This window comes from Strix uralensis, chromosome 24, assembly GCF_047716275.1.
Source record: "Strix uralensis isolate ZFMK-TIS-50842 chromosome 24, bStrUra1, whole genome shotgun sequence".
In the NCBI taxonomy this organism is placed as follows: domain Eukaryota; kingdom Metazoa; phylum Chordata; class Aves; order Strigiformes; family Strigidae; genus Strix; species Strix uralensis.
Genome location: NC_133995.1, coordinates 4,308,172 through 4,331,782, shown reverse-complemented (window position 1 = coordinate 4,331,782; position 23,611 = coordinate 4,308,172). Strand labels below are relative to the sequence as shown.

The 23,611-nt window shown below is 51.0% G+C and overlaps 3 protein-coding genes across 3 annotated transcripts; 2 read left to right on the top strand and 1 right to left on the bottom strand.

Moving 5' to 3' along the window:
- Positions 1–870: 870 nt before the first annotated feature.
- Positions 871–4,059, bottom strand: PROK1 (prokineticin 1). The gene is made up of 3 exons (XM_074893680.1): positions 3,988–4,059; positions 1,903–2,028; positions 871–990 (listed from the first exon to the last, which is right to left on the bottom strand). The coding sequence occupies exons 1-3, from the start codon at positions 4,057–4,059 to the stop codon at positions 871–873; spliced, it is 318 nt and encodes a 105-aa protein (XP_074749781.1).
- Positions 4,060–7,603: 3,544 nt separating this feature from the next.
- LAMTOR5 (late endosomal/lysosomal adaptor, MAPK and MTOR activator 5) lies at positions 7,604–9,401 on the top strand. The gene is made up of 4 exons (XM_074893681.1): positions 7,604–7,691; positions 7,854–7,915; positions 8,411–8,528; positions 9,036–9,401. Exons 1-4 carry the CDS (start codon positions 7,657–7,659, stop codon positions 9,094–9,096), a joined length of 276 nt encoding a protein of 91 aa, XP_074749782.1. The 5' UTR covers positions 7,604–7,656; the 3' UTR covers positions 9,097–9,401.
- A 707-nt stretch (positions 9,402–10,108) lies between these two features.
- Positions 10,109–23,522, top strand: SLC16A4 (solute carrier family 16 member 4). The gene is given in 12 exon segments (XM_074893674.1): positions 10,109–10,139; positions 10,263–10,337; positions 11,183–11,469; positions 11,987–12,093; positions 13,646–13,778; positions 14,341–14,484; positions 14,961–15,122; positions 15,642–16,190; positions 17,484–17,695; positions 18,978–19,071; positions 23,172–23,311; positions 23,313–23,522. Coding segments are annotated over 10 exon segments (1,596 nt in total). The 5' UTR covers positions 10,109–10,139; positions 10,263–10,337; positions 11,183–11,453; the 3' UTR covers positions 23,352–23,522.
- Positions 23,523–23,611: the final 89 nt, after the last annotated feature.

Here is a 23,611-nt window from a genome sequence, read left to right as displayed (position 1 = left end):
AGCCAGCCCTGCTTCAGCCTCTGCTGAACACATTGCATTGCTTGAACTTTGGGGAAGATACTTGATACCGATTTCTTTTAATTGCCGACTAGATTAGACCATTCATCACCAGCTTGAAGAGCTGCTTCCAGGAAAAACTAGGCTGATAAGACACAACTGGGCAATATCACGATGGGAATTAATCATTATAGAAATGGTTTATCCAATAGGAATTGCAGGGAAACTGCTGAAACTCCCCACAAAAGGAAGTTTCTGCGCCTCTAATTCTTGTCTTTCCTAGTGAAAAGTGTAAAAAGAATTAAAGTCAGGTCTCCACCACCACCTTCGTCACTGGGCTCAGCCCTGCAGACACTTTGGCAGATGAAATGATGCTGCTCAGCTTCACATCCCAAATTTTATGATGTGCCAGGATAAAAAACACAGGAGGAAGCTCTTGGCTGCTGGGTGCTTGGCATCTACTGTCACTCGTCCCACATTGCATCACCCTTGATTCTTACTGTATAAAATAGAGGAGGGAGGTGAAAGCTAGCTGACAGCATCCATTACATGCAGACAACATCTTGTGAAAGGGATTTTTGAGGCCACAGGCATTTGCCACACACACTGTCCTTCAATCCACTCCTCTGCAGAGGATGCTGGAGTTGGGTCCTGCTCCAGGTTGGGGCAGAGCTTTGCTAAGCCACATGTCGGAGCAGCTTGGCCTGACCATGCCTCAGTTTCTCTATATAACATATATAGCTTATAACAACACTGTCTACCTTGGAAAAGCACTTTTAAGGTTGCCTGGTGCTATGCGGGCACCCAGCAGCCATGGGAGAGGGCAAGAAATGGGTGCTGGGGGCTCACGGATGGAGAGCCAGAAGCACAACCCTAAAAATCAATGTTCTTGAAGTTGATGGAGCAGCGGTAGCGGCCGTCGAGGAACCTGGAGCATATGAGGTTGGGCAAACACGGGCAGGTGTGGTGCTGGCGCTTCCCGAAGAAGGGGACCTGCGGAGAAACACGGGAGAGATGCAGAAGAGATGAGGGCATCAGGCCTCTGCTGCAACCAAAAAATTATCAGATGGGATCAAGGCCCTGAGAAAATCTCTGGCTCTTCTCAGAGGTTTAATGGGGATATGCCTGAAATTAATTTTTGATCCCTCTGAAGCCCTTCACTCCTTCCTTGTGCCAGCAGAAGGCACAACATCATTAAATCTTGCTCCCAACGTGCAAAATCAATATGGGAGCATGGAGTGGGATGCTCCCCCCGAGGCTGGGATGCTGCTGTTAAATCCTCGCGGAGGAGGAATTGCAGCAGTGTTGCACTTTGGGCTAATCCCAGTGCGCTGGGGTTTCTTATCGGCCAGAAATCACGGCGCTGGGTGGCTCTGCGGCATTAACTCGGCTTCTCCTCGCTTGGCAGAGCATTTATGGCTCAATTTAGAGCAGCACGCTGTGCGCTTTTCTTTTAAATGAGTGGACCAGGCGGCTCGGTCCCAGCCCCGAGTTGACATCTGCAGCAGCCGTGGGGCATCCCAAGGATTTAGGGTGGCGCAGACAGGCAGGGGGTTGTTCAAAATACTTTAGAGGCTGAAACCAGCTGCAGCACAACTGCTCAGGGACCACCACGCTGCTGCCTGGAGCCTCATCCCAAATCACAGAATTATGGTTGGAAGGGACCTCAAGGATCATCTAGTCCAGCCTTTTTTGGGACAAGCATGGTCTAGACAAGATGGGCCAGCACCCTGTCCAGATGAATTTTAAAACTGTCCAATGTTGGGGACATCCCAGCCCCCAACACCAACCCCCTTCTCCACCCCAAGGCTGTAATGGAGCTTTTCTCCTATGCGAGGAGCTTGATGCCCTTTGCCTGGTCCTTGTCCCCCCTCCCAGCCCCACCGGCCACCCCCACACCAGTACCTTGTGACTGAAGGGGTGGCACTCGTCCCCCTCCTGCCCCAGGGGGGTGCACATCCGCAGCCCCCGCAGCCAGAGGCTGATGGCACAGCAGGTCCCGCTGCCACACTGCGGGTCCCGCTCGCAGGCCTGGGGAGAGGGACGATGGTGGGTTAGTGCGACCGGCCAGGAAAACGTAAGGACCCCTCTTCTGGGGTGGGGGGTCAGGGGAGAAATCAGCCCGCACCAAGCTGCTGGGTGTGACCCCTTAATGGGGATTGAAGGGAGAGGGGTTTGTTGTTCCTAGCTCTCCCAGTTTGGGTTAAGATAGGGAGGTTTTGGGGCAGGGCACGGGTTGGATTAGAGGTGCTGGGGTTGAAGGGGGAAATCCCTCGTGCATGCAGTGATGGGAGGGACAGGAAAAGTTTTCAGCTGCCCAACTTAAAAGCAGCATCAGTGCTAAGTCAGAGCAGCAGCACTGGGGGATAAAGTCACTGTCCGGCTCCTCCGGCCTGCATGCACATCGCCCATCTGAGCCTGTAAAACTTGTTAAATAACGCAAATGCCCAGTGCTTTTTTTATGTTGTCAGTAGGGAGCAGGGTAATGCCAGCAACTCGACCTCTCCCACCCAAGGCAGATGTAAAATGGAAAACAGTCACTTCTCCCCCCCAGAATGGGGAAACTGCTGCACCAGCTCAGCACCACACCTGGAAGCCCACGAGGATGGTGAGAAGAGGTGGAGGGGGGCACCTCGAGCACCAAGCAGGTCCCATTTTGCCCCCAGGCTGTGTTGCCATCACTAGAGCAGCTCACTGCACCCCCGACCCCTTCTCTGACCTGTTTTCCTGAGGTCGGGTTGGTAGCTGATGGGTCTCACCCAACTCCCCCGGGGTCCCCCCCTCCCTGGGGAACGTCTCTCCCAGGAGTTCCCAGCCACGAGCCTGTTGCTCGTACAGATGAAGAGGTGTGGAAATTGCAATTGGGGAAAAAAATACAAGGGCAATGGATAGAGCATAATTCTGGGGTGCAGCTCTCTCACAGGGGGGCAATAAGGGGATTTTGCAGAGTCTTCCCTTTCCTGAAGGAAACCTGATCCTCTTCGAGCATCCAAAGCACCTTGTAATACCCAAATACTGTTAAAAATCAGATCCCAGCAATGATGGACCCTCACCTGCAAACTCTGGGGGGCCTGATGTGGGGTGCAGGCAACCAGGGAGCTGCACATCCAACCTGTTTTCTCTGCTTATTCAAAATGAGTTATTTAAGCCCTGGGAACAATTTCAAAAGCTGCTGGGTCTATTTGGCCCTGGTTGGAGGTGACTCCCCCCGACCTAGCTTTGCAGCTCTGGATGTATGTAGGGGTTGGGGAGATTCAGCCAAAAAAAATCACAGGCTTGAAAGAAATAGGTCTAACTATAAGGGGTGTCTGGGAAAAGAGGAGCCAAGAGCCAGCTGAAGGCATCCACAAAATTCCTATGGGTTGGGAAAAGCCAGGAGGCAAAGAATCAGATGGGATGCAAACCTGTCGTCTTGGTTTTAACCAGAAGAATTTTTGCTGCCAGGGACAAAGGAGGAGGTTCAGCCAAGCCTGGCTTTACTGAAACCAGCATCTGGACTCCTGAAGCACCACAAAATCCTGGGTTCTGTCCCCAAACTCACTTCTCCTCTTGCTTTTAGCATCACCCTTGGTGCAGCTCTTGCTCAGCAGCACTGACCTCTCGGACATGCTGAGCCCCAAAAGCATCATACCTCTCCCTTGCATCCTGACATTTCCCTTCTCTTTTAATAATTTCTCTTAGTTTGGGAGGGAGAAAGACAATCTGGGGTGTTCAAGCCCTTGTGCCAGGTGGAAACATGCTCTGGGGGATGCCCATAAAAATATATTCTCTTTTCCCTCCTGGAAAACTTCCTAAAATCTCTGTGTGCCAGGTCTGACACGGTGCTGAGAAGAGCAGCAGAAAGAGCAGCATCCACACCGGAAAAACAAGTAATAATTCGGGGGAAAAACCCCAAAGCAAACAGCAAAAGGCACCGCTTCCTGCCTTATTTCCCAAAATAATAAAAAAAATAATTAAATCTCCCAGGTTGGGGATGGGACTGGCACTTACCCCGGTGATGACGGCGCAGGGGCAGGAGGTGACGAGCAGGAGCAAGCAGAGGGTTTGCAGGAGCTGGCCCATGGTGCTGGGGCAGGAGCCGTCTCCCCGAGGTCTGCAGCAGCCCCGCGCCTCCCACCCTATATAACCCCTTCCAGCTCCGCCACCGTGGGCTTTTTTTTTTCCCCCTGATGATCTCAGAATAAGCAGATGAGACCTGAATCTCTAATGGTATAAAAGAAATATTAATAAACTACTGAGGAAGGGAGAAAAAGCCTCACCTCTCCCACCCGCACACACGACCCAGGGTTATTTTTCAGCTAAGCCAACACAGCTAGATTTTCCAAGTACACCTCTATATCCATATTTATCCCTGACGGATGTACTTAAGAACTGAATTAAGAATTTGTGATTATTTAGCTAAAAGAAAACACAAGAACAAAGTTAGCCTGCTGCTTCTTGTCTCCTAAGAGCACAATGCTTAATAATGTGGCTCTGTGATAAATATCTTGTAGAAATAGACTTGGCTGCATTTATTTGTGAGAATAAAAGAAGGTGGAGAGGGAATAATATCTTTTTCAGTAATGAGGGTGTGTTTGAATCTGAATATAATGTGTAATTAAGTTGATTTATGGTTTGAAGTATATCCCCATACCTCAAATTGCATTTGGCGCATCTCCTGGGAGCACAAGGGAATAAGACCAGGGATTGCTAAAGTGGTTAAAAAGGCAGGAAAAGCTGGAATTATCAGCTTCTTTTTTAATTTGTATATCCTGGGAGGATGGAAGGGACAACATCCCAATGTGCTCAGGGATGGGGGGCCTCAACGAAAACACCCACCAGCCCCCAGAGTCACATCCATCAGGTGAGAGAGGAGCAAGAAATCTCTGCAGCCTCTGCAGTGCGATGTCCCCGCGGAGCTGGGGCCATTCATCTGCCACCGCCTCATCCCAGGCAGCCCCTCTGGGAATCCAGCAATAACAAAAATAAAAATAATTAAAAATTTAAACACCCTTCCATGGTCAACGCGTGGTCCTGGGCTCCCGTGGTCCAGCCTGGATTCAGCTGGGACTCCCCAGACCGAGCTCCCAGTACCCACAGCCGTGCTGGCCGGGGCTGTGCAAGCAAAGTCCGTGGCTAAGATCCTTTGCACAACGAGGGCGGGAAATAAAACTCCATTTTCCCAAAAATATAAATAAAAGGCAGAATTTTTTCAGCCCTGGATCGCTAGATACCATCCCCGTGAAATCAGGGCCCCCACCACTATGAATTTCGCCCCTTCTGGCTTTTCCCACTGAGGAATAAACATCCCTGAGCCTGATTTTGGGGCTGCTCCCTGTCAGACCTGGTCCATGAGGGCAAATTAGGGACCAAAAGCAGGGAGGGGGGCTCGGCCCTGGGGGAGAAACATGGCCCGAGGTGATGGGCTGGGATTTGAAATATGGGTTTGATTGGAGCCACGTGGTTTAATCAGGCTTTTCTGTTGAATTTCTTTTGAAGACTATCAGTCCGGAGCTAAATCGTCTATTTAATTAGTTAAAAATAGCCCCGGCATTTCCCTGCCCAGAGACCAGCACTTCTTTTGATGTGGCAGCTGTTCTACTGCTTCACTAAAGTCTCCTCCACCTGGGCTTCAATTAATTAATCCCAACTCTTCCAAAAATTCCTCCTTCCAGAAGTCTTGCAGCCGGGAATGGCTCGGGAGCAGTCGTTTCAGGGAGGTTTCCTTGTGAAGGTGCCGACAGGACAGGGAGGATGCAGCCCCCAGCCTCCATAGGGTATATCTGTATTTTTGTCCTGCGTTGCTTCCTAGCGGGAGGGGGGGGAAAGACAAAAAAAAAAAAAAGGCAATATAAATCCAAGCCATCCCATTGGGGCGGGATGCAGTGGGGAGCCCCTGGGCAGTCGGGATCAGGGCTCTCAGTGCTGTCTGAGAGAGCTCCCAGCTCAACCAAGGAGAAAGAAAAATAAAATAAAAAATAAAAAATGCTGTTGCACTTCACTTTCCCCATCAATAACATTTTAATTTTCCAACCTGACAAGCCAAGATCTATTGCCAGGCGCAGTCAGGAACGGCTTCAGCCAGCACCTTATTAGCATCACCGAGCTTTGCGATGCACCCACCATATATTACCTCCCACTCTCCGCTGTCAGCGGGGCTTGTTTTTGGGGGGGCTCCTTGCAGGAAAGCTGGGCTGAGCATCGCTTTTAACACCTCTCTGCCCCATGGGAACTGGATGGGGGTCCTGACCCCTCCGGCACTGTACGCAACCATCCAGCGTGGCCCTTCTTGCTGTAACTATTGGGCTCCAGTCCCTGTCCCTGTGTCCCCACATCTCTGTGTCCCCCAACCCGCATCCCCCGCTGTGGCCCAGCTGTGAGAAGATGCTCTGGCCGGGGTGGGTGTGCAGGGGCACTGCCGTTCAAACAGCACTTGAATTTCATTTTGCCGTGCGAAACCTGAGCGGTGCAACGTGGAGGGAGGGAAACACAAATAAACCACGCTCAGGAGTATAAAGGTGGAGAAAAGGGACGGAAAAAAAAAGAAAACAACCAAAACCCAAGAACCTCAACTGTACCTCTGTGCCCAGAGAGGGCTGTTTTGGGGGGCAAGGAGGTGCAGGGCCTGGATTTGCAGGGGTGCAGGTAACCCCCCCAAATGTCCAAAGAAGGCAACGGAGCTGGTGCAGGGTCTGGAGCACAGGTCTGATGGGGAGCGGCTGAGGGAACTGGGGGGGTTTAGTCTGGAGAAGAGGAGGCTGAGGGGAGACCTCATGGCCCTCTGCAACTCCCTGAAAGGAGGGTGCAGAGAGGGGGGAGGAGTCTCTTGAGCCAAGGAACCAGCGCCAGGCCAAGAGGGAATGGCCTCAAGCTGCGCCAGGGCAGGGTCAGACTGGCTCTTAGGAAGGATTTCTTTGCAGAAGGGGTTGTTGGGCGTTGGAATGGGCTGCCCAGGGCAGGGGGGGAGTCCCCATCCCTGGAGGGGTTGAAGAGTCGGGTTGACCCAGCGCTGAGGGATCTGGTGTAGTTGGGAACGGTCAGGGTGAGGTTCATGGTGGGGCTGGAGGAGCTTCAAGGGCTTTTCCAACCGAGAGGATCCTGTGACATTGTAGAGAGGTTGGTGCTGGTCTCTTCTCCCAGGGAATTAGTGACAGAACAAGAGGGAACGGCTTGAAACTGCAACAGGGGAGGTTCAGGCTGGACATGAGGAACAAATGTTTCCCAGCAAGAGTGGTCAGAGAGTGGAATAGGCTGCCCAGGGAGGGGGTGGAGTCCCCATCCCTGGGTGTGTTTAAGGGTCGTTTGGATGAGCTGTGGGGGGATGTGGGGTAGGGGAGAACTTTGTAGAGTCGGGCTGAGGGTTGGACTCGATGATCCCGAGGGGCTTTTCCAACCTGAGTGATTATGGGATTCCGTGACATGAGGGCACGGTGCAGGTCAGAGCCTGCAGCGGCTCCTTCAGCGCCCGGAGCCCCGGGCGGCTCCCAGGGGCGGGCGGAGGGTGGGAGCTGTTCGGGCTGTGCCCCGGGACACCCGCAACGGGGCTGGGCCGGCGCCTTCGCGCAGCGAGCGAGACCTTTTGGCCCCGCGGAGCCGCCGTCTGCGCGGGTCACGTGGGTGACGCCGCTGCCAGGAGCGGCCGGGGAGGGCGGAAGTGGGGGGGGTGAAGGGCCCGGCGGCATGGAGGGGACGCTGGAGCAGCACCTGGAGGACACGTACGGGCTGAGGGGGGGGACACGGGGGACGGGGACGGTGCTGGCCGTGCCTCAGCGGGGCCGCGGGGTGGGGGGTGAGTTGGGCCTAGGCCGGCCCGAGGCCCGGCGCGGGGGTGCGGGGCCGCCCCGGCGCTGACCGCCGCTGTTTCTCCCCCTCCGCAGCATGAAGAGCCCGGCCGTGGTGGGCGTCCTCTGCACCGACTCGCAGGGGCTCAACCTGGGCTGTAAGTAACCGAGCACCGCCGGGGACGGGGCGCGGGGGGGGCTCCCGGCCCTGCCCGGTCCCGCTAAGGACTCCTGGGGGTTGGGGGGCACCAGGCCCTGCCCTGCTGGAGCCCTCCCCCGTTTGGGGGGCACCGGGCCTTGTCCTGCACGGGGCCGCACCCCCCCACACTTCGAGGACACCGGGCCCTGCCCTATTCTAGCCTTCCTCCACACCTTTGGGTGGCCCCAAGGGCCCCCCGCCAGCACCCACCTGCAGCAGGTACCCAGCTTCACACACACACCCCACCACCCCCCGCCCCTTCCCCACACACTGGAGGAAACCCAGCTCTTCCTGCCACTTAAATTCAGGCTTTTCGGTGGTTTGAGAGCAACAATTTGGGGAGACACTGTGTCAGCCCACAGGGGAGGCAGAGGGGACCAGCCCCCCTCGGCCCCAGGGGGAGGCTGCCTCACGCTAACGTGTGGCTTTAGCCAACGTCTCCCCCCTCTCGCAGGCCGAGGAACCCTCTCGGATGAACACGCCGGCGTCATCTCGGTCCTGGCCCAGCAGGCAGCCAAGCTCACCTCCGACCCGACCGACACGCCCGTGGTGTGCCTGGAGTCGGACAGCGGGTGAGTTTCCAGCCTGGGGGATGCCACTTTTTACCACATTTGCTTTTCCCCCCAGCACTGGGACCCTCCCTAGAGTCAGATCCCTAGAGCCACTCTCCTCATCTTGAGCTAAACTGGCAGATGGGGAGAAGCCCCACCTCCGAAGCCATGGGGGGAAGGTAGTTGCTGCCATGAGCATGTGAATTCATTAGATTAATGGCAGCTCAAGAAGCAGGAAGTGTAAAAGCAGTAGGAAACCTTTCAGGAGGCTGGGGGGGGTGGTTACTGCAGCTCTATACCTCTTCCACCTTGGGGATCCCTGCGGATAACGAAACCTGTGCTGTAGCCAGTCAGACTTCTCCAGCACTCTCCATGGGAGTGGGCAGAAGAGACTCAGGGACCAACAGGTCTAGCGCAGAGCTGGGGGTTGCTGCAGCCACTGAACGATCCCCCCATCCAGTTTCCCACCCTCGTCAGCTCCTCCTCGCCAGAGCTGGCTTCTCACCTGCCTCAGCACTTTTCCTCTAGGAATATCATGATCCAGAAGCACGACAGCATCACTGTAGCAGTGCACAAGCTGGCGTCCTGACCCTCAGGAACCTGCGCAGCGCTCCACTCCGCCTCCGGCCCAGCTCCTCCTCACTGGACAACCACTCTGCTGCTCCAGCGCGGAACGTGCTTGTAGTACCAAACCTGGGCTGAAGGCTCTCCCTCTCCACTTAACAGCTCCTGTGCAGCTCTTGGGGTCTCCAACTCACATTTTAGCACTTGTACTGCTGAGGATGAAACATGGGTCACTCACCAAGCTCGTGTAATGATCAGATACTACAAGGTGTATGTGTGTGCGTGGCCTTATTTGTTGGAGAAATCAATAAATTACCTGCAAAAACATGACTTTGCTTCTCTTTGCTCCAGCTGTGAAAACTGTCCCCATTGCTTTGCCTTGTTTGCAAAGCCAAGCCACGTAACTTTGGGATGAGTCTCTTGAGCCAAGGACCCAGCGCCAGGACAAGAGGGAATGGCCTCAAGCTGCGCCAGGGCAGGGTCAGACTGGCTCTTAGGAAGGATTTCTTTGCAGAAGGGGTTGTTGGGCGTTGGAATGGGCTGCCCAGGGCAGGGGGGGAGTCCCCATCCCTGGAGGGGTTGAAGAGTCGGGTTGACCCAGCGCTGAGGGATCTGGTGGAGTTGGGAACGGTCAGGGGGAGGTTCATGGTGGGGCTGGAGGAGCTTCAAGGGCTTTTCCAACTGAGATGATTCTGGGATTCTGTAACTTCTCCCTCTCCCTTCATGAGCGTTTCTCTCGAGAAGAGGAATAGTGCACGAAGACTTGAATTAACGGAGGTTCCTCCAGTAGTAAAGGTTCAAACACTTTTGAGGAATTTCTCTTAGGAAATGTTTAACCTCCTCTAGTTAAACGTTCTGTGCGGGAGTTACTTGCTTACTCTGCCTTGGAGTGAAGGTCAAACCTATCCGTGCTGGCCCTGCCTGCCCGATTCCTGCGCGAGCTGGAAATGGATGTTGACAACATCCTCACAAATCCAGATCTCTCTCCCTCTTACAGATTCGAGCAGTTGAAATCCTGTGACAAGGCTCTCCCCTTGAAAAACCGCTACATTCAAACGCTTCTTATGTGTAAGGGAGGAAAAAGGAGCTGGCCTGCAGCTGTCAGGGAAGCTTTAAAGCCAAGCATGAGCTAAAAAATTGGGCTGGGTCAGAGATAAGAAGACGTTCACGCTGCTTTGACTTTACTCCTAGGAGCAGCCCCATTTATCAGCGACGTTGCTGAAACAGGCGGTCGGGAGGAGCCTGCCCTGCGTGGTCAGTGCCGAGGTCAGTGTTAATTCTGGCCACAGCAGCAGGAGTTGGTGTGTCCAAGCTCTGCGGTGGTCTTGAAGGGTCCCTCTTCTCCCCTCTCCCTGACAGCCCACGGAGCTGGGAGCAGCTCGAGCAGAGCGGTTCCTCCCAGACATCCAACAGCTCCGAGTGCAGATGCTGCACCAGATGCTGCTGCTGCCGCCAGCACCCCACCTGCCGAGCCCCCCTGTCCTTCAAGCCCTTAAACCATGCTCACTGCAAAAACCATTCCACTTAAATAAAAGCTTAATGCACTCATTAGAAGTCCTGCTCTAGGGAAAGCTCCTCCATAGGCTCTGTATAGCCTGGACCCCTGCAGTAAGATGCAGCATTGCCTTCTCTGCCAAGGGAGGGGAGCAGAGATTGGTATCACGATCCTACAATTTTATCTGACCTCAGGAACGCTGATTGGGGTGACAGGTCAGCCAAAACGGGGGGAGGAAGCGTGAGGGCTGTATTTACCCAGGAGTTTGTGCATATTTACAATAGAGGCATGGAGCCAACACAAATCCCGCTTGACTACCAGCTCCGCTCACGGGCTGCGGCGGCACAGCTGCTCCGCTCCAGCTGCCGACCATCTTAGCTGGAAAACCTCAAGCTTCCCAGACCATCCCCTCCTAAATGACGCAGTTTCCTGGGCCAAGGGCCGCGCAGCAGAGGCAGGGCAGGCAGGGCTCTGCTCCCCTGCAGCCGCCAGCAGCCCCAGGCTTGGCTTCAGTCCCCCAATGCCACCTACCGCTCCACTCAATGTCTGGCAAGACCCAGGGCTTTGCTTGGAGCTATAACCCTTGCAGGCTTCCCCGCTTCTTTCCTCCCAACAGGATTTCTGCTCCGAAAGCCCCAGGTTTTCCTGCTCCCGGCTGGGGAAGGGGAGGGACTCCTGGCCTTGGGGCCCCACAAGCCGGGCTCTGCCTCCGGGGAGGAGGAGGAGGACGGGCTCCATGTCCCGCTTCGGGGCTCATCGTCCTCACCGGAGGTGAATGAAGGACCAGGCTTCAGGGTGCCAAATCAGAAAGGGGGGATTTAGTCTCTGGAGCAAATGAAGAGACGATTCCTCTTTACAATCGACTGTTTTGTGGAGGATTTTCCAGCATGCAGCAGCAAGGCGGTAAGGAAAAGTTTCAGGTTCATCAGCCCTGACTGGTCTAGGGTCCAGCTGCTCCCCTGGGCAGGATCCTGTCACTGGCAGAGGCACAGGACGGGCAAGAAGATGGGAGGGAGATAAGCAGAGAAGGATGGTGTAGGAGAGCACAGCGATGGATAGAGATAGACAGTGACCCCCCGACTTCTGGCACAAACCAACCAAACTACCCGCTCTAAAGCAGCAGTATGGTGCTTGTCACTTAACATCCCTTAAAGCTGAAGGGGTTACAGTAATTTGGTGGGAAAGAGAAAGAGTATTAAACTGTTTTACATGGACAGGCAGTTAACTGAACATCTGTTGGCAAAAAGGTTGGTAAAAGCTTCACCCCCTCTCAAAAGCTTTTGCCAGCTGAATGCAAAATACTGGTGCCTACCTCATTAACAGCCAAGGAGTTAAGGGTTCAAAGGCAGCTGATGCCTTCACGGGAACAGTTTAATTGAAACAGAAAGGTGTTAATATATCCTGAAATTCTCATTTCCAGGGGAAAGGAAGGAGGAAGAGACGGAGGCTCTGGCAGCTGGGAAGAGCCCAGGCACCGAAGCTGCGGACAGAGGGTGGGCATGGGGAGTGGTGTTTCACTTCTTCCTGGTAAGCAGAGAACAAATTCAACTGAACCCTGCTGGAGCTGGGGCGGAGAGAAAGTCTTGAGTCTCACTCACACAGAGCAGAGGACAGGGCAGGCTGATCCCACCGAGCTAAGGGCAATAATCAGTCGTGCCAAGTGCCATCACCCATTTCACTGGGGGCTGAGCAGAGACACAAACCTTCCCCTGGAAATGCCACCCGAAAACATCGCAGTGATGTAAATGAGGGTGCCCAAACTGCAGCCCAGGGCCAACAGTCAGCTTGCAATGATAAGATGACTTTTCCCTACTCATACACACCACCACTGGGATGTCAAACCCCAAAGGGGTGTCTTGTACCTTTGGTAAAGGTGAGATCCCATCTCAGGGCAGCGCAGGATTGGAGCTGAGATGGGTCGCCAGGGACCGACTGCAGGAGCAGCACAGGGTGCAGGCAGCACACACACGCTCGGTTACTCTCCCTCAGGAGGATCAGGCACCTCCACACCACTTAAAGGCACCAATTCTCCATGCTACAGGCTTTAATACCACACACCACCTTCCCATCAGTGATGAAGACAACGCCATCCCCCAGCTAGGAAAGCTGGGAAGTGCAGGAAAGCTTTCCCTTCTTCCCCTCCATCCAAAGTAACTCGCTGCCAATCATTAACCACCCACTACCAGGGAGGAGAGAGGGAGTTAAAATTAAGGACACAAACTGTCCTTTGCCCCCGTGGCAGGGCAAGCCTGGGAAACTGCACCAGCTAATGTCCATCCCTGCTCCGCTCAACACCTCGTCAACTCCTAGTGATCTTCAGTAGTGCTGAGACCCATGTAGATTATTTTTTAGTATTAAAAAATAACTTACAGAGCAAAAAAACCCTACAAGAGTCAGGTTCTAGTATTATTTTGTTCATTTCCTTTGGAAAAGCCAGTTTGCACAGAAGGTTTTATTTTTGAATCCCAGAATCCTCTCGGTTGGAAAAGCCCCTGAAGCTCCTCCAGCCCAACCATGAACCTCACCCTGACCGTTCCCAACTCCACCAGATCCCTCAGCGCTGGGTCAACCCGACTCTTCAACCCCTCCAGGGATGGGGACTCCCCCCCTGCCCTGGGCAGCCCATTCCAACGCCCAACAACCCCTTCTGCAAAGAAATCCTTCCTAAGAGCCAGTCTGACCCTGCCCTGGCGCAGCTTGAGGCCATTCCCTCTTGGCCTGGCGCTGGTTCCTTGGCTCAAGAGACTCCTCCCCCCTCTCTGCACCCTCCTTTCAGGGAGTTGCAGAGGGCCAGGAGGTCTCCCCTCAGCCTCCTCTTCTCCAGACTAAACCCCCCCAGTTCCCTCAGCCGCTCCCCATCAGACCTGTGCTCCAGGAGGGTCTGCTAAGATGAAACTGCAGTGTGGCCACCACCAGTCCACCCTGCTGATATTCCACCAACGCACACACCACCAGTTAATGTGTCCCAGTTTGTTTCTCCCACAACACAACAAATTATTCATTCAAGGAAAGCACAAGGCAAAGCTTTTCCTCCCGCCTGACCCCTGTGGCATCTCACCTCCATCTGCTTCCAATTCAGGTCAACGTACTCGTGATGGGGATGCTCAAGACATTTGGGATTTTCTTCGTGGCTTTTCAAGAGGAGGTGGGGGGCTCCTCTGAGCAAGTCAGCTGGATCGGCTCCATCATGTCCTCCCTGCGCTTCTTAGGAGGTGAGCTGGCATCCGTAGGGATTGGGGCAGCACTTCAACCTCAAGGCCACTTGCTTTGCTACGAGGGGCACCGAGGATGCTCTGCAGATCCCATTTCCATCCCAGACTGCTGCAGGCTGGACACGGCTGCTACCCACACGCGTCTTAGCAGGAACGTAGTCCAAGGGGATCGTGTGTGTCACAACACGTCGCTGTAACAGGTTTCTTACATACATTCAGAGCAAAGTCTCATCCCTAACACCAATATTATTGCATCCGAGCAAGCCAGCTGCTGAATAATTCACAGCCACTTTAGGAAGCAGGCTCAGGACATCTGAACGTTTGGGCTTTGACTCCTTCCCCTGCCTTGTCCCCTGAGCTCCCAGGGTACGAGGCAAAGTCTCTTGGCCGCTCTCCTCAATAACCACCCATCCCGAATTTCTTGTCACCCCCTCCCTCCCAAGGTGGCACATGGACCACTCCCCAGGGCACCAGATGCAACGACCCCAGTACGAGTGCCCGAGCCCTGCAAAGCAGCATTTGTCATCTTCAGCCTGGGATTTCTCCCTCCTTTCCCTTCCAGCCCCGCTCGTGGCCGTGGTCTGCAGGAGGCTGGGCGAGCGGCCGACCTCCATCATCGGGGCTGGCCTGGTCGGAGGGGGCTGCCTGCTCAGCACCCAGGCCACCAGCGTCCCCTTCCTCTGCGTCTCCATGGGACTTCTTCTGGGTGAGCAGCCTGCAGCTCTCAGTCGGGCAGAGATTTTCCTGTGCACCACGAGTAAAAGCAGCTCCTTTAACATTAAACCAGGCAGATCCTTTAATACTAAAGCATCCCCAGCTCCTTTCTATGAGATGATGTGTGAAACCCCAAAGCTTCATGCTCAGGAGCATAACATACCAATTTCAACATGCTAGTTCCAACTGACTTTGCTTTTTTTCTGGACCCAACATGAATCTTGGCCTTTTAACATCCCTTACTAAAAGTGCACAGCCCCAAAACCCCCAGATATTAAATACCACGCATCTTGCTCTCCACTGACTGCACCAGCAGAAGTCCCCCCGCTTTCAGCCCACAAACCTGCAGAGCAGCTCCACTATGGGGACAGCGAGTTTGGGGTGGCATGACTTTGAATTCCTAAAGCTCACAATATGAAACAGTCACTTCTTGGACACCGACATCTTAATTTCTCTCCCTTCCTGCAGGTGTGGGGTTCGCTTGCCTTTACCAGGCGGCCGCGGTGATGACGGCCAAGCGCTGCAGGACACGGCTGGCTTTCTCCAACGCCATCGCCCGCTCCGGGATGGGGCTGACATTTCTAATAGCGCCGTTCACTCAACTTCTGATCGATTCATATGGCTGGCAAGGTGAGCACATCGCCCGTTTATTCAAATTCAGCAGCTTTAAGAGGGCATTTGAGCATATCTGGGCAGGATAAGAGGCTCTTTTTAAAAATTAAAACTGGATGCACCGAGGAACAACTCTGCCTCTTCTAGGAGAGTTTGGGGACATCTTGCTAACGATTAAGCACTTAATCAGTCATTAAAGTTAAGTCAGAGACAAAACAGAGATCTCAGAAACCAAAACTGAAAATCCTGACTTTTACTGCACTGTTTCAGGCCATCCTGAAGGTTCATCAATGACTTGTAATGAGGGAAAACAAAACAAACTCCCAAATCCCAGAGGTAGCTCTGGATTTGTTGCCTGCATCACAGCAAAAGGGCCTTCCAGCTAGAAAAATGGGAATAATAAGATAACTCCTCCTTATGACAAAGCTTTCTCCATGTTCAGTGCAAACCACACCCTGTTCTAGAAAGATCATTTCTTACTGCTCTTCCCTTCCCACGCCAAGAAAAAAAAAAAAAGCATCTTCTGACTTCCCTCAGGTACTCTCCTGATTTTTGGAGGCATCATGCTAAACCTCGTGCCTTCCAGCATGCTGCTGCGACCCGTCAGCACCCAGCCACCTCAGCGCTCCTCTGCTAAAAATCAAAACTGTGGGACTTTAACAGCAAAGGAGGATTCAGAAGCCCTCGAGGGATGCTTAGATGAAACCACTCACAGGGAAATACAGCGACGCAGTGCACAGGACCTTCCCACCACGGAGGGACTCACGATGTCCCGTGGCAGAGATGTCTCCGGGGCAGAAAATACACCTGCTTGGGAAAGGCTTGAGAAACCCCCCATGGACAGCTGCTCACCAGAAACAGCCACCGAGGCCAAGAGAAGCTACAAATCCCTTCCACCGACCGAAAAAGAAAATTCACAGCCTCTCCTCGACTTCTCCCCACTAAAGGATCCCGTCTTCTGCATTTTCACGTGGTCTTTTTTGTTCAGCCACTTGGCCTACTTCGTGCCCATCTTCCACCTGGTAGCACGAGCCAGGACGCTGGGCATAAGCAGCATGGATGCCTCTTACCTCATTTCAGTGGCTGGTAGGCAAAAGAATCTTTTAAACCCATTTATAATTACAATGATACCAAAATAGGAAAGAAAAGCAACACAAATCTTGCCAAGAAATAGTCCCAAATACGTCCTAGAATAAATCTTCATGGAAGAGGTTTAGCTCACAGCCCTTAACCCCCTTCTGTATATATAGCGTTGCCTTCTGTACATGTACAAAGTCGCTCTCACATGGTGGGTGGTTCTCTCAACCTAAGCTAGATGATCCCCCATCCTCGCTGCACCAAACAAACAGAAGTTTCCAATTACATAGGTGCTATCTGTCCTCCTAAAGCCTTCCCACCACGATCCCTGCTTTGCTTAAACCCACAAGCCACAGAAATCCAGAGTCACTCAGCATTCAAAGACCTCCAGTTTGACCCAGGAATGTGTGCAGAGAGAGAAAAATTTAAAAAAAACCCACATTAACTTGGATCTAGCCATTTGGATTTGGCACATTCACATCCAAGGGGGCAAAAACCAACCCACAACCCTTCCAAAAAACAAGAACATGCCTGATTATAAGCAGAGATTAACGCTAAAGTCGCATTGGGTTAAGAAAGCAGCTCCAACCTCAGTCATCATAAAATATTTTATTGTACAAAAATAAATTTTACTTCTACACTGCTGTATAATATTTAGAAATCATGTATGCTGTCAAGGCATCCAGAAGGAGAGCACAGCAATTAATCTGACATTTTGAATTAAGAGTAGGAGGGACACAGTGGTCAGCAAGCTACTAGCTGACACTGAGCACTCCTCTGATCTTTAGTTCATAAGAACATATTGAGAAATGTAAAAACTGAGTATCGAAAGTTTGCTGAGCCTTTCAAAAATGCTGGGCTTCTGTCCTTCTTTGTTTCTTTATAAAAATTAAAATCTCATAAGCATATTTCTTAATATGCTGCTTTTTCTCTATCTTGAAAAAAAAGATCAAACAACAAGCTTATCTTTCCAATTTTTACTGAAGGGCATTTCAGAGTCTTCTGCCAAGTGCACAGCCCTTAATTGAATTTTTAAAGACCACTTTGGTGCACCCACAGGCACTTGGCAATAGCAGGCACCAAGGTAAAGGGAAAAAAAAAAAAAAAAAGCATGAATTTTACAACAGCTTAAAAATGCCTTCCTGTAACTTCCCGGCATTTCAGCCCTTTGTGGTCATGTTTTTACAGTGAGCAGCAGGTGGAATTGAGACGCGTTTCAGAGCAACGCAGTGCAAAATAGCAAAAAAAAAAATAAAAATAAAAGTCGTCTTTGAGGCTTCTGTGACCTCCTCTTCTCCCCAGGCATCACGGAGACAGTCAGCCAGCTGCTCTCGGGCTGGGTCGCCGACCAGAACTGGACCAAGAAGTATCACTACCACGTGGCTTACCTTGTCCTCGGCGGCATCACTAACCTGCTCTGTCCTCTGGCCACCACCTTCCCGTTACTCATGACCTACGCAGTGGCCTTCGCCATTTTCTGTGGTGGGTTCATGGCTCTGGTCCTCCCTGTGCTGGTGAGTAGGATATTTCATTAAAAAAAAAAATGTAGTATTTGGCATTTCCAACAGCTTTCTAAAATTATCCAAAAATCCTTTCATAAAGCTGAATTACCCTGGGTTGTTGCAGACCTGATGAGCGGGTCTCCTCTCCAGCCTTCCCAGTCCGAGCCACTGGAGAGCCCCAAATCTCCTCTCCAACCCACCTACTGGTATCCACAGCCCCAATGCAACAGAAGCACTGGGAATTTATTGTAGATTTTTAATGACCTTGCCCTGCTAATTGCCTTCCACATCCTTCTTTCTGAAGGAGATTGCTCCAGCTCAAAGGAAGCGAATGGATTCATCCTGGTCCCCACCTCACTAAGGCTACGATGGAGGGTTGTGTATATCTGCTCCCAGTCCCGGAATTATCCGTAACACACAGACCAGTTACGGCAGGATCCGGACAGGGAGGCATCGTTAGAATCTGGCATTTCTTTCTGGGAAGGAATTCAGAGTTTAAAACACAGAATCACAGAATCGTCTGGGTTGGAAAAGACCTTGAAACTCCTCCAGTCCAACCATGAACCTCACCCTGACCGTTCCCAACTCCACCAGATCCCTCAGCGCTGGGTCAACCCAACTCTTCAACCCCTCCAGGGATGGGGACTCCCCCCCTGCCCTGGGCAGCCCATTCCAACGCCCAACAACCCCTTCTGCAAAGAAATCCTTCCTAAGAGCCAGTCTGACCCTGCCCTGGCGCAGCTTGAGGCCATTCCCTCTTGGCCTGCCGCTGGTTCCTTGGCTCAAGAGACTCATCCCCCCTCTCTGCACCCTCCTTTCAGGGAGCTGTAGAGGGCCATGAGGTCTCCCCTCAGCCTCCTCTTCTCCAGACTAAACCCCCCCAGTTCCCTCAGCCGCTCCCCATCAGACCTGTGCTCCAGACCCTGCACCAGCTCCGTTGCCCTTCTCTGGACACGCTCGAGTCATTCAATGGCCTTTCTGGAGTGAGGGGCCCAAAACTGACCACAGTAATCGAGGTGTGGCCTCCTCAAAGTCTTAGCAGCGTTTAGTTTTGGGAGATGCCCAAGCAGCTGGAAGGCAGAAAAGCATCTTGCATCCCAGTAATTTCCGTGCTGGCCTTAAGGAGGCGAGCGGATTCCAGGCTGGATCAGACCTAGAGGTGCAAAGTCCTTTCAAAACTGCAGCTGAAGAGGAAACTCCCCAGAAAAAAAAAAAAAAAAAAGAAAAGAAACATCTTGTGCTTGCGCATTCACATGAACTCAGTCAATAATTATCCATTTTGTTTTACAAACAGGTGGATCTAGTGGGTGTGGAAAAACTCCACAGCTACTTGGGGTTTGCTGCCTTCTTTGCTGGGATAGCAGCCATCGGCGGACCTCCTCTAGCAGGTAACTCTTATCTTATGGATAATATATACCCACTGCAGACATCCCGTGATAAAACATGCTGCTGCTTCACTCTCCTAACCCATATGCATCCAAGGATGGTTTTTCTGTCCAAGTGGAGGAAAAAAAAAAAAACCCACAACTATATTTCAGAAATTTATCTTTATACACAGCCAATATTTTGCTCGTGAATTTGCAAAACCCAACTAGCAGTTTGGAAAATAGCTGCATGGATAAAAGGAGGCTAAAGCCCACGTGCACATTTTAACCCTGACCACAGCAGAAGAGCAACGACCACATTACTGTGGATTTTACCCCCAACAGAGCATTATAACACTGAACTTGGGACAGGGGGACCGGAGGGGAGACAAGGAGAGGAAGGTAAAGCTCAGCAGCAGTCCCACCAAGAAGAGGCACGGAAACATAAGGAGAAGTCTCAGTAATCTCTTGTTTTGAAGAAGATTACACAGCTCAGCCACAAGAGTTCCTGGGCCCAAAGATAAGGAGGATGAAAAGCCTTTCCTCTACTCCCTCTGCCAGCAAACCAAGGCACTTTTGAGTATCTGGCAGATTTCAAGTGCTTAGAAGTGAGTCTCCAGTCTCTGCTTACAAGCAAGGGACTTGTTCTCCTCCAAACATCTTGGCCAGGACAAAGCTCTTCCTTTCCCTGATGACCCTGTAGCCATATCTCATAGCTGGAAACAGGATCTGAGCTCTTCCTAGGTCCTCATGAGGCAAACAAACTAGAAAAAGCTGCAAGGTCAAATATCAGCGTGAACAATGTCCCGTCACTCACCGAGCAAACATATCCTGAATAAAACCTGGCAACTTGATCTTCATTTATTGCTTCCTGCCCTCCATTATCAGCTGCCCCATGCCTGCAGAGGCCCTTTGCTCGAAGCTGCCAAGGATTCTGTAGGTATCAGCTCCATGCAAAGTTTCAGCAATGCTGCTGTGCTGCGAGTATGTGAAAAAATTGATTTCCCTAATCAATATTTCTAGGTTGGTAAAACTCTGTATATGGATGCAATTTCAAGCAACCAAAGCATTTCATTGACAGCGTGCTTTACACTGTCACGGTGATACATAGCCTACATCGGACAAGATCTCTTCGGCTGATACAAGATGTATGTCCACCAGAAAGCAATTCCTGTACAAGCATCGCAGTAAATTCCCCGACACAGTAACATACAGGATGAAAAGAGCTAAATAACTTGGCTATCTCTTATCCATGCATCATACGTGCTAAGATAGCAGTTACACTTCCATCCACTTCCAATATATTTTCACTAATTGGAAGCCTTTTGCTTTCTGAAAGTGCCAACCACTCCCCATCTGAACACTTCTGGATTTTGTAAAGCAAGCAGGTTTCCTGCAAAAAGCCTTCCACAGAAATCAGTCTTCTTAATACTGCTGGGATAAGTAAAGGCCAAATAAAGCCAAGAAGCAAAACTCTCACTGATCCGTCTCACTGTAGGCAGAGCGAGGGGGAAACAATTCAGAGTTCAGGATCTAGATTTGTGATCCAAGATAAATTCTGCCATTTTCTCTTCCAATATAGCTGTATTAAGTGTGAAAATCCGTAGCTCCTGGTCATATTCAGCTAACTCTAAGTGTCCAAAAGCATTTGCTCTTTGCAGAATACAGAACAGGATTTAAAGGCTACGTGAGACTCTGGGGTTTAGTGTTCCTGACCACCTTAAAACCTTGACTTTAGAATTACAATTTTATAAAACTCAAGTATTTTTACACAGTGAAGCCCAAAGCATAATGAGAACTGCAAAGGTTAAAAATGTTTATTTTGCATACTAGAACAAAGCCTGATCACAACGCAATGAAAAGGTGACTTACCTGCAAATCTGTTTAACTAAAAGCCCTTAAATCGGAGGCAGACAGCCCGACTGAAAGCCCAGGGTGAAAAGTTTGAAGGCTCCTTCACAGCTCCTCAACTGCCAGCACTGCTGGGTGCTTCTGCCACGCTGAAAAAAAACCAAAACAGAACAAGACAGAACAAACATTATTTTGGCAAGCTGCAAGCAAGCTAAGGGGAGAAGAGTAGATTTTATTTCCCTAAACAGTACAAGTCAGTAACTCAAACTGCAAAAGAAATAAATCAAACCACGTAATCCAAAATTAGAAAAGAGATTCCAGCAACCAGCACACAAACACCAGCCTCAGCAAATTTAGGTGGTGAAAGGGGAGAGGATGGAGTCATCTGAAAGCTGTGCTGGCACGTGCTCTCATCTAAGTTTTACCTGCATCTTCACACTAGGCATTGCTACTTCAGGCATCAGGAATAAACAAAACTTCTGATTACAGATCAGCAGCACAATTTAAACAGCCTGACCACAGCCTGCAGCATGAGCATGTGCCACGGATGTTTAGTCTGGGCCACTTAAGTGCCAGGGATTTACCTGCACTGCTTACAAAACTGCTGCTTTGCTGAAGTTTGCACACTGAGCTTCTAATTTAGCTTTCTGCAGCAGGAAAAATTTTTTTCTGGATGGGGAGCAGGGGCACAGATACTATATGTGTTTTAAAAGGCTGGGGTGATCACTGTGCTGCCGGCAAGGAGGCAATGCCGGTCTTGCAGTGCCAAAAAACCCCCAGAAAAATTAAAAAATATCCTGAAGGATATTTAAAAAATAATTGCAATAAATCAGAGCTCAACTGGAGCACTCTGTCCTGTGCGTCTTACAAACGACTACATTAGCATCCCTTCTCCTGTCCAAATCCCAGAAACTTTCAAACAGCAAAACCAGATCCCACCTTCGAGAACAAACCACTCCACAAAAACACCGGGGTCACGGGAGAGCCACACACATCACCAAGTCCATCACCACGGGATCCTCATTTCCGACAGCAAGCTCCGTCTTCGCCCGCGCCGTGGCTCACACGATATCCCTGAGAAAAATCCCAGAGCTGAAACTCCTCCTGAGAAAGGCACAAGCCAACAGAAACTGAAACCGGGGTAGAGCAAAGCAGCCTGCAGTCTTTCCTCTGTTTCACAAAACCTTCCTGCAGCGGTGTAAATCTACAGTAGGGAAAATGTCAGCACCTCTGGTTTGTCACAGATCCCCAAATTTTACCAGCACTGTTTCCTTCCCTGCTCAGAGCCACGGCACTCAGATAACAGTGACAGCAACGCTCCTGAGCAGCTCAAACCGACCTCTCTGGGGATTATATTATTTCCCTTCCTAACCAGAACTGGTTTTAAGAACCCCAGATTTGGGCCAGATCTGCCGTTTGTGTACATCACTCAAGTCCACGGATGTCACCGGAGGAATTGCATTTTACACCAGCAGCAGATCTGGCTCAGCTGCTCACCCACCTCGGACACCCAACCATCCCATGCCAGATTTGGGAGTATATTACGGTTTTAATTACATGCAGCAGCAACTACCATCACTTTGTATATTTTAGATTCAAACAGAGGACTTAGCCACCTTTAAAATGAGTGCCTAGACACCAGATCACATGCCATAATTAAACAAAACACTTCAGGGTCATTTTAAAAGACGACCTGTCTCCTCACAGATTCCCGAGCCTTCATGGAATTTATGTTTTCCTTTTAAGTGCTCGCAAAGCTACTTTTAAGCAAGTTCACTTCAAGCTCCTGGCCTGGGGTCTCTCATATTGGACAGGTTGTATTAAATTGGGTCTGCTCACAAGAAGGCAAGGCTGGAGGATCTGGAGTTTGCAGCCCAGATGTTGCAAACACCAGCACATGCCGGTCATCTCATTAGTCCAGTGGGATCTTCCATCTGCTGCAGGAGCTACTTTTGGCCCACTTACTTATGCAGGAAAAAAAGTCAGGGATTAAATTCAATGAAATTAAACCCCACGTCCACTACAAGGATCAGGAAAAGTTAGCTCTGGGAAGAATGACCTGCAAGTTTGCCTGTTACACCAACAGCAATAGTCCTAACTGTCCATTAAATGCTGCACAGCCGCAGGCATATGAAGAGTTAAGATAATTTAAAGAAAATATCTGAGGAATTCTTAAATGAGAACACACATCCTTTGCTTCCCGCCCACCTCCCAAAATGATTTTTTCAGTGAGAAAAATCCAACAGCTTTAATAACAATCTTTTCTCCTGCAGGGTGGCTGTATGACTACACCCAGACATATGTCTGCTCTTTCCTCTTTGCTGGAGCCTGTGCTCTCATCTCACCTATTTCTTTCTTCTTCGAGCCCTCGGCCCAGAAATGGAAGCTAAAAAAAGCCAACCTGAACACCGGCCCCAGGCTTGGCTGAAGCCATTCTACAGTGGAAATTTTAAAGGATGGTCTTTGATTGCATCCACGATGGGAAAGCGGTCGCCAGCACAGACCTTCTGTACCGAGAAATATGAACAGCAGCAAAAATGAAACGAGGGATTTTTAGATGACAGATTCACAGTTTGTACATCTAGATATTTCCCCTGCATGTGTGATTAAAGCCATCTGAGAAATACGTAGTGCAAAGCATTATTTGATGGGAAAAAATAAGACCCACGGCCCAAATAGACACGGGCCTCACGTTGACATCGCTCCTGAGCCG